This window comes from Apaloderma vittatum, unplaced genomic scaffold (assembly GCF_000703405.1).
Source record: "Apaloderma vittatum isolate BGI_N311 unplaced genomic scaffold, ASM70340v1 scaffold8788, whole genome shotgun sequence".
Classification (NCBI taxonomy): Eukaryota; Metazoa; Chordata; class Aves; order Trogoniformes; family Trogonidae; genus Apaloderma; species Apaloderma vittatum.
In genome coordinates, this window is record NW_009732378.1 from 50,354 (window position 1) to 60,795 (window position 10,442).

Here is a 10,442-nt window from a genome sequence, read left to right on the forward strand (position 1 = left end):
CGTACTTTTGCAACATTTGTAATGGGGCCTGCCCAGCTTCAAATTGAAGTCATTAAACTCCAAATCCAAAATACACTCATTTTCAATTATTTAACTGCAGTCAAACTGATGAACAGAAAATACTAAAAACTCCAGCTATAACGACTGTTATCTAGTAAGTCTAGAGACTCAAGGAAGAATTTCTTCCCCTTGCAAAAACTCCAACATACTCTTGACTTGATAAAGCAAATCTAGACCTTTTTTATTATTTTTTTTAAACAATTTGCCAAGACTGGAATGAGAGATAAATAGAAGGCACAACAATTTTGCTTTTTTTTTTATACAAATACAAACTAAACATGAAAAAAACCTCCCTATTTCAATAAAAAATTTCACAAGTTCAGGAAAAGTGTTTTAAGAGTCAAGTTCTAGACATTTAAAACCTATCCCACAATCCAAAAAAATTTGAAGTGGTAAAACAGTAGTTCGAATTCCTTTCCGTGATCACGTAATAAAAAAGATTCTACGGATAGCCATTATTCCACTTTTACAGCGCCACAAAGCGAAAGGTGAATGTCAATTTTTCAAGTGGCAATATCTCCAGACCAGAGGACGTTCATATGACCCTCAAAGAATAAATCAATAGTTTCGTTTTCCTGCCCTTGAAACACTTGCCAAGTACTATGTTCTACAGGCTCTTGAACGCATGCATGTGAAATATTATTCCACTGACTGAAACACACCCAAATTCAGTAGAAAGAGGGGAGAAAAAGAAAAAAAATAAAGACATTCCTTTAGGAAAAACCACTGGTACCAAAAAAATCCAGTCCGTTAAGTTTGAGGTGAACAAGAAGATTCAGTTCTTTTCAAAATCCACTTTTCCTAAAACGTTGTTCCACAAAGCTGGAATCTGGGACAAGGACTAGAAAAAAAAAATAAATCACAAAACCATAACACAAACGAAAAGGGGCCAAAATAGTATCAAACGTAGCAGTCTATAACAGGCTAGGGCCACATTCCAAGATACCCAAGGCTGAAATTCACAAATCTGCAGGAGAAAAGGTTTGTGCCAGCAGGTCAACATCCACGATGCATTCACTGGCGTTGCCCGATCCCCCTTCCAGCTCCAAATCCTGGCTTCTGGGACATTCCTCCACGTGGAGGCCCTCGAATCCCACCTCCCAGCCCCCCACGAGTGCCTCCAGGTCCACGTGGTCGGTTATCTCTGCGGTCACCCTCCCTGGCAGCTCGTGTTTTCTTCTCCTCCACATTCAGGCGTACCTCTCCCCTGAACATGATGGGCTGCAACAAAAAGCAGAAAAGGTACTTTCATTAACGACTCACCAGTAACTCTTTGATGTCAAGCAGATTTCTGCAACCTCATCTCATATCCTTCTCTCTGTGAAGAGAGACTGAAGTGGTTTACTAGAAAATGGCAATAGTCAAACTATGCCTCCAGTCTTACGTCTTTACTGGAGACACAGAAGTGTGACACTTCAAAAACCAATCTCGGGCTTAACACTGAGCATTCTGACACCTTTTAGAAAAGAAATTTAACAATTAACAGTAACCTTTCCTCATTACACAGCAAGTCACAGTCTCACATCATGCAGAGTCCCAGTTGATTTCTCTTACGGCATAAAGAATATCAAATCCTTTCTGTCACCTTGCTATACAGGCCAGTAAAGTCTTTTGCTAAGATCAAGCTCAATTTTTTAGAATTGCAGCAGTTACTTGAGTAGGAAACCTTACTGAAGCAAGAACAGAGAGGAGCAAGACTGCAACATCCTACAAACATTATTGCAGACCAAAATTTGAAGTCAACAAGAACCTATGAACTGCAGGAGTAAGGACTCACCTGTTACAGATTACGCCTGCAGTTGCATAACAAACAAGAGCACGAAGAATATAATTGATCACTGGCACAGGAACAATGTCTTCTCATCAAATGGACAGACTAGCCTTTCACTTCTACTAGACTGCCTACAGAACAGATCTGAGGATGAAGCACATTGTCCTCCTCCAGCCACCAGTTGTGCTGCATCCTGTTACAGTCTTACCCACCAACTCCAGGGTAAACTCCCACATTCCACTTCGGGCAGCAGACACTAGGTTTAGCTTCACTGGTTAACAGTCTGGTAAAGCCTTTTAAACTCGTTTATAGCAAAGCTTACCCTGAAAAACATCTTACTGGTTTGGGACAAACATTTGCTCAAAGCACCGGGTCCATTTGCATGGCAGTTCACAGTGGATGTTAAAACTGTTTTTATAGGACTTCACGAGGGTTTTTTTTGATCAATTTATTTCAGAAAACCATGCCCATTCACTATACGTTAAACATTTACATGGGCTTACAGAAAACATAATCTGTGTGCACCAACTACTACACATTCAAAGTCTAACTTGGAAGCTGCTGTCTTTTCTGGCTCCAGTTACAGAGCGGCACAGCTGAACAAGTAAATCAAGGCCACAAACCCCTCAGCAGAGTGTGCACCTTTGGTGCTCCCTGACATGACATCTGGCACTCAGCTCTTACCTAACTCTTCCAATGCCACAAAACTCACAGGTGAACATTTCTAGTTTGTTTCAGCAAAGATTCAAACACGCAAGTTCAAGTCACTGCTGAAAGCACTCACATATTGCCTGGAGCTAAGAAATGGCGTAAGGACCCACTGTAACTGTGCTCCTTGTTCCCACCCCAACTCAGGCCAAGATCAACCAAACTTACTCAACCTACCTTTTATCATTCGTTTCAAATTATCTGCTTTAGACTTTACCCTAGACCACACTGGAACTGCTCAGCCTGCAATAGTATGAAAAAGTTAAGGAAACAATTCTCTGTAAAATCATAGAATGTTTTGGGTTGGAAGGAACATCTAGTTCAACCTCCCTGCAGCAAGCAGGAACATCTTTAAGTAGATCAGGTTGCTCAGAGCCCTGTCCAATCTGACCTTAAATGTTTCCAGGGATGGGACTTCTACCACCTCTCTAAGCAACCTGTGCCAGTGTTTCACCACCTTCATTACAAAAAATTTCTTCCTTATATCTAGTGCAAGTCTACTCTTTTTTAGTTTAAAACCATTATCCCTTGTCCTGTCAGCATTCCCATCTTGAATCACCAGCTCCCTGACAGAGTTCTAGAGCTGCTGGGCTTTGCAGGTACTAATTCAAACGCTGCCAAAACTGCTGCTGGCATCCCACCACACGAAACATCCCAAACTTAGATCAAGTCTCAAATGACTTAAATCTCTACTCCGGTTACCTTTCAATTTAAAGGCAGAAATATACTGACAATAATGTCGTACAGTAAGAAAATAAAGACAGAAGGATATTCCTGTCTGGTGAAATGCTAGGTTGTAAGCAAACACACTGCACAGCTGTTACGGTACATCCAGATCTACTGCCTATCCCCACATCACACAGTCATGGGGTGCACATTTTGCATTTGCAACCGCTGCTAACAAGCTGAGCAGGTACCTCCTGCCTTTGTTAGCAGAAATTCTTTTCAATCTCCACACTAGTACAGCCCCTCTCTTTCAACTTCTTCAACCAACACCACCTTACTTGTCCACAAGGTCAGACTCTCTAGCTTGCCCTCCCAAAAGCTATTTACTTACCCCTGAGTAGAGCTCAGCAACTTCTCACTGGAAAAAAGTTCTCTAATGAATAAATTCATGTTCATCTAAGTTGTTACGAGCTACTTCAATGACAAAAGACAATCTGTAGAAATGCTGCAAAAGTCTTCGTAACCAAAAGAGATCACACCTACTTTAAGATGCTCAAGAAAGGCCAAAGGGACCAAGGAGATTTTTCTTCTTGTTAAAGTAATCTGAAGAGCAATGCCTGTTATTACCAGACCAAATCCCACTGACTAGAAGTTTATTTACCCTGCTGCTAAGGATCTTCTGAACTGGTTCAGGATCATCAAACACCACAAACCCAAAATTGGGGAGCTTTCCGCCGCTGTTGATGCGGAGTTCAACAACATTGCCATAGCCTGCAAGAGAAAAGCCAAGTTCTTGGGTCATACATTAGAATGTTCTGTTGGCCACACTCATGGCTGTAACCCCCTAACCCTGAGAGCTCAGCGAAGCAACTAACTTACTTTGGAAAAAGTCCTTAAGCTCACTTTTATCCACATCGTGGGGAAGGTTCCCAACAAACAGCTGATGACTGTCCGGGTATCTCACAATCCGCCTGGTTTCCACATCGCCTTGTTCACCCTCACGAACTTGAACAGAAAAGCAGAACTTGTTTAAAGAAAAGTAATATTTGTTTAAGAAAAGACAGTCCTCATAGCAAACAAAGAAACAAGCCATAGTCAGAATTAGCCCTTTACAAAAAAAAAAATATTAAAATAATCAGAGTGCACACACTATTTATTTACTCATATAACAAAAAGGCAAGCATTCTACACTACTAAGTTTGTAACTATGGCAAACACACTTGAGTAGAAGCCTAGATATTACAAGAGAATGTTAGTGAAACTCAGCTATAAAGCTTGCCAGGCATTCAGACCAAGATAATCTAAAACAACCATATGTAGAAAAGCAGAAATTATTTGTTTACTGACAAAATTAATGTGATTTTAAAGGCTTTAATCCCTATATTGCTTCCTTCAAAACCATCAAATAGCAGAAAACAGTTTAATCCTTGTAGCTTCTCTTACTTGGTCTAGGACCCCTCTGTGGTGGGATGCTTGTTCGCTGCTCCCTCACTCGCTGATCTCTCTGAGGTCTCTGAGGTGGGGTCTGAGATTCAGGTTTTGCCTCAGGACGGGGCTGTATAAATTCAAAAAGGAGTTAATAGGAAAGAACCAGGCATAACTGTTGTTGATAAACTAAACTGAAAATACAGAAAAAAACCCACCAAAACATAGCTCTTCCCACCTGCAACTAAAACATGTGCTAAAAGGAAACATATAATCTGACTAATAATTTCAAAGTCATCCCATTCACAGTTATATACCACAAAGTGTGCCTGCCCAAAGTGCAGTGGCAGGTACACAGAGATATCACATTAGGCAAACTCTTCTGGTGGCAAAACCTCATTCATGAATAGGCAGTGGAAAAAGCAAAGTTCCCTCTTAAGAGGGTGTAATTATTTTAGATGGTAGATACATCCAGCTCTGGCATGAAAATTCCCTGGTTTTCCTCCATGAGAAACAATTCCTTCAACTCAAAAGCCAAGGAATAAAATTTGTATCAAGTCTATCAGGAAACACTGAATTCTGAAGTATTTGTAATCTCTGAAAATTCAGTAACCAAGTAGATTTCACTATATTTTTTCCCCGCTTCAGTTTACTACTATCAGCCAGTTTGCACTTAAAAATTCTCTGTGCCAGATTCCTACCTGCGAGACTGGAACTTTCACAACATGAGGTGGTATCCCCGATACCGGAACAGCTCCACTGGGAGGGAGGTTCTTACTGGTTACTGATGCCCAGGAAAATGTCTGAAAAACAATAAAACGAAAATTATTGTAACTCGATTCCAGACACTTTTTTATCCTTCTGAAATATATTCCTGATAGTACAGCTAACAGACACAAGATAATATAACAAATTTTAATATGTCCTTGATATTCAGTATCCAGCCACAATTTCCTTCAAATCATTTAAATTCAGAAAAGACTTAATGTAAGAACAATGAAGTTACACTTCCACTCTCTTTCTGTATAGAGTTGAAACAGGACCAGCAGTGGCCTAAAACCAAGTATCACATCTAAGTTAACCAAATTATTGCTTCCCTGAGTACCCATTTGTCCGCTTTGGCTTCCCTTAACACCAAAGGGTGACAAAAATCTCCACATAGAAATAAAGCTGAATTTCACCTATTTTCCTGATTCAGCATGTTGGTTGCAGTTTGTTCAGAATTTCAGCAGCTCTGTCTATAAACAATGAATTTAAGCCTCTCTCTGCTGCCACAGTTCCCATACCTAGCAATACACAAAGTCTTACCTTAGCTTCTGGTATTTTAACTAATCACCAGCTAGACTTTCAACTACCTGTTATTGTATAGGAACTAATGGGAAGAAGGCAACTGGTCGCAAGAAGAATAATTTGGGTAGGGGGAATGGGAGATGGGAATAGAAGGAGGAAATTACAGAGCATTTAAACACTTTTAATTCCAGATATTTTTCCTCTTGCCAGAAAGAGGATCATACTCTGTAAAACAACAGATGAGTGAAACCACTGCATCACAGAAAGGAGGCAGCCACTGTCATTACCCTGGAGTCCTCTTGCACTGCAGGAGCTGGATCAGCAGGAGCTGGAGAAGGACTCTTTTCCACAGTCTCTTCTGGAGCTGACTCCTCTAATACTGGCTCAGATTTTTCTTCCTGTGCTTCTGGTTCAGGTTCCTGTTCAGGCTCTGCCTCTGGCTCAGGCTCTGCCTCTGCAGCTGTCTCTTCCAGGTGTTCCTCAATGTCATTGCTATTATATAGCACCAAAAAAGACAAGAAGAGGGTGTGGTATTGCATTTGTTTCTATCACTGGGTGTTAAGCAATACTACTTTGATGCAGAAGTCAGGCACATTGCATACAACAACAACAGGGCTACTCTGTCTAAGTAAGGTCACACTACACCGCGATGCACGCTTCACACTGTTACACTATGGAGCAGCCAAAGCTTTACATTTATAGAAAATCCAGAGTCTCAGCATTCACATTAACAGTACATTGATTTCAGCTGCCCAATAAACAGAAATCTTTTGGCTACCAAAGAGGAAAATCACAAGTAGCTCTAAGCTCATTTGACATGTTCTACAAGCCGTCTGTACTACACGAAGTCAGATGTTGTGTAATAAGATATTACCTGACAGTCTGCTCATAATAAGCACTGGTATCATCGGGAACAGCCTCAGGTGTCTGCTGTCTTTCCTCAGGTTCTTCCCCTTCTTCCTCTGATTCTACATGAAATTAGAAAAGGAAACAACACACCACACACATCTTTAGTACTTGGTTCAAACACAAGGCATCTTCCACAACACGCAGCGGACGTTTCCACATGGGAAGCACTATGATGACGTAAAACCGGACAGACGTTTGCTTATACTTCTTCTGTCACTTCAGTTACTCAGTTTTAACTTGGTCAAAACACGTTCTAAATAGCTCACAGAAGCAGATTTACAGTCTAAAAGTCCGACTGCAACTGCTGAAAGAAGTCTTACAGTTCTTTTAATAGAAACAGAATATGCTAGAAAAATAGTCACATGCATGTCACAACTCCTTGCTAGAGTGCAAGGAAACTAAAGGCAAGGCAAAAAAACATAGAACATGAAGCTTAATGCTGATCTGCCTTCTCTGGTCTGGAAATGGAGTGTTAATATAGACCCAGAAACAAATACCAGCAGAACCATCCAAAAATTCCTGCTACTTACCCTCTGGAGGCTCAGTGTCAGAGTCACCGAAAACCTCATCTTGGTAGCGGAAGATATCATTGTGGACATAAAACTTGTTTGCAACAGAACCCTAGCAAGAAATCAAAGGTAGGAACTGATTCAATTACATCAACTGCAGTAATTTAAAAACTGAGGTAATGAGAAAACAAGAACAGCTTGAGCAAACCATCCTTCCCACATATAATTAATCCAAACTTGCCTCCTTCAGTAAGATGTCTGTTATTCAGGGGGAAGAAAAAAAACAACCACACATCACACTGGCAAGTCAAGTATGTATGGAACAATGGGAAAACTCTTATCAATGCTTCTAATTCCAACAGCTCACAACACTGAAAATTTAGGAGTGAGAACTTTCTAGGGTGTAAAGTACTAATTCTTAGCTCCAAGTTAAACTGAAAAACAAAGTGATCTTGCAATACTGCTTTTCACTACCATTTTCAATTATGTGAACTCCTTTGCTCAAGTAACATGTATTTCAAAAAGCACATGTATTTCAAAGGTCTGGAACCAATGCCCTCAAATGACAGGAAGCATCTTTCTCTTGCTACTAATTCTTTTCAGTAAGAGGACTGGCTGCCAATAGTGCAAATCAAAGACAAAAAAAAACCTTTAAAACACTTATGAAAAAAATGCATTGGCCATAGTAGTAGCTAAAAGTTAAGATATTTACAACTGTAATTATGATATTCAAGGTTGACATATAACCATGCAGAAGTAGTGTAATTTCTTAAGTAATGTGCAGAACATCACTGTTTAATTTTGTGGCAAATTACCTTCCCAGTCTAACCCTTCAGCTTCCAACACTGAACCAGACAGGCCTCATTAATCCTAACATACCAGAGGCACTGTAACACCACCAGCACTCAGTACAGCATACCTCGGGTGCAAGCACAAACGTTTGCATGAATCTGCGCACAGGCTGCCTGTTATTGGAGAGCTCTCCCATCACCTGGACTACAACACCATCATTGAGAGTAGCGTGGGCATCCACATGGCGAATCTTCGTGTGGCAATCCTTGAAGTTTAATGACAGCACCTTTTTGTGGATATCCTATGAAAGAATGGCATACAGGTTACACTGCTGAAGCCATTTCTGCCAAGCCAGCAGCTTTCCAAGAAAACAAAACCATAAAGCCCTGTTTCAGAATACATTCTCTAACTCTAGAAACAAAGCTTGGCAGCACGCTCTTTAAATTTGCTTTGCAAGCAATTTTACATTAATTATGAACATTAGTAAAGGAAGGATGTCTTGCTTAACTATTGCCATTTAGAGTTAGAGAGTTTGCTTTCCTCATTTTTTACAGAAAGGATTTGGACAAAGGAGGGATTAATCACAGCTAGATACATGTCTTCTCAACCACAAAGGTGACCAAAAAAAGGAGGAAAGAACAGTAAGGGGTTTTTCTAAGTACTTACAGATTGACCGTAGACTGCATCAGCTGGTTTTCCATTGGAATCCAAGCCACCATGGACATAGGAAGAGTTCTTTCCATAAAATCTGTCGAAAAGAAGTATTTTAACAGTAAGCTTTGTTATGTAAGAAGACTGAGCCTCTACATTAGCATGCACAAGGAATAACTACTCTCAAGAAAGTTTTCCTGTCTGAATTATTGGAATACAGCCACACAATTCCAAAATCCCGTTAGTAATTCGGAGATAGAGGGGAAAATGCAAAGCTCTCCTGTGTAAACTGCAGTGTCCAGGTATGTCAGATATTCAAGCACTAAAAGCCAAAATCAAAGTCTGGTAACAGACAGGTTATCCGATCCCATTCTCACCGTTCTCTACAAGGTCCCTAAAGCAATGCAATACCTTCAACACACAGGATGCTGAAGGCTTCCCCTCAAGTTCTAGCTTGAAGTTTGAGCAAGGAGCAAAGATACTTTTGTTCAGCTACAGTAAATAAGCTACTGCAGGTAAATCTTTCATTCTATAACTGAAGCGTTACAAGGCAAAATGTCACAAACATCACAATACTAGATTCTGTCAGAAGATAAAAGACTGGAACAGAATCCCATGGCACGTGCTAAACTTTCCTCTGACCCAAATGGATGAGGTCAGCTGTCAACCTACGTGGTGAAATACTCCTAGTAAGTGTTCCTGAGATGGGAAGAAAAGTTTCAGAAACTGTCTAGCTACTCAAAGAACAGCAAAACAAAGCAAATTCTAGCAACATAGGATACCTGTCAAATAAAAACAGGCTCAACTTGTCTAGTTAACAGATTGCAGTTTGTTGCACTTTCATAATTTCCGACTTTCCTTTAATGAAGAGCTACTGCATTGTCTACTGACGCATACCAATATACAAGCATACTCCACTTTAATGCTTTTCCCCTAGTCAGGGCGCATTGTATCAAACAAAATTACAAAAATGCTTAATTAAATAAGACCTATCCAAGTTTCATTTATAGTGACTACAACTAGAAGTAGCAAGCAACACGCTTTTGATTTACATATTACCTTTCTTAATTTTCGCTTAGAATACATGTCTAGCAGCATTTCAGTAACAACCGCAACACAGATATTTAAAGAATTCCTATAATGTACTATCCATGTTTTAGCTTTCTATTTTCATCAGCTGGGTTAACTACACCCCCAGTCTGGCTTGAGTAAATCAGATTTTTAAGTGTCCAAATTCAGCAAGCCAAGATGTGGTAATAAGCCTACTCACCAAATTTAACATACAAATTAAGAAATTCACCATGAAAAACAAATGATAAAGTGAAGCAAAGCTTTACCTGTGCAAATAGTCAGGTGCTTGGTAATAGTACTGCCTCACAAACTCCCGCCCGACCAGCAGGGGACTTGGCTTCTCCATCACCATTTCTTTGGTCAACTGAAAACTACGGAGAAAATCAAAAGCTCCATAAGACACGAGCATTTCATATTGCTGTTCACAAAGCGACAGCATAAGCCAAATAATCACAGTGGAAAGCATGCACCAAAACTCATTAGCTGTTTTACCACAGTAAGTAGTTTAACCAATGTTTTTTCAGAGTCATCAGTCTTTGGTGCCAAAGAGAAGACTGCTGGGTACCAAACCAGTCGCGGGAGAGGCTGCA

At 40.2% G+C, this 10,442-nt stretch overlaps 1 protein-coding gene across 3 annotated transcripts; it reads right to left on the reverse strand.

The window, feature by feature from the left end:
• Positions 1–216: 216 nt before the first annotated feature.
• On the reverse strand, positions 217–10,225 carry G3BP1 (GTPase activating protein (SH3 domain) binding protein 1). 3 transcript variants are annotated; one of them, XM_009875506.1, is made up of 11 exons: positions 10,119–10,225; positions 8,797–8,878; positions 8,258–8,431; positions 7,360–7,450; positions 6,795–6,888; positions 6,208–6,412; positions 5,332–5,433; positions 4,649–4,760; positions 4,085–4,210; positions 3,867–3,976; positions 217–1,281 (listed from the first exon to the last, which is right to left on the reverse strand). In XM_009875506.1, exons 1-11 carry the CDS (start codon positions 10,202–10,204, stop codon positions 1,075–1,077), a joined length of 1,389 nt encoding a protein of 462 aa, XP_009873808.1. In that variant the 5' UTR covers positions 10,205–10,225; the 3' UTR covers positions 217–1,074. The 3 variants fall into 3 exon arrangements, with proteins under 3 accessions (XP_009873808.1, XP_009873807.1, XP_009873810.1); XM_009875505.1 differs by having other exon boundaries at positions 3,867–3,997; XM_009875508.1 differs by lacking the exon at positions 5,332–5,433.
• Between the last annotated feature and the right edge of the window lie 217 nt (positions 10,226–10,442).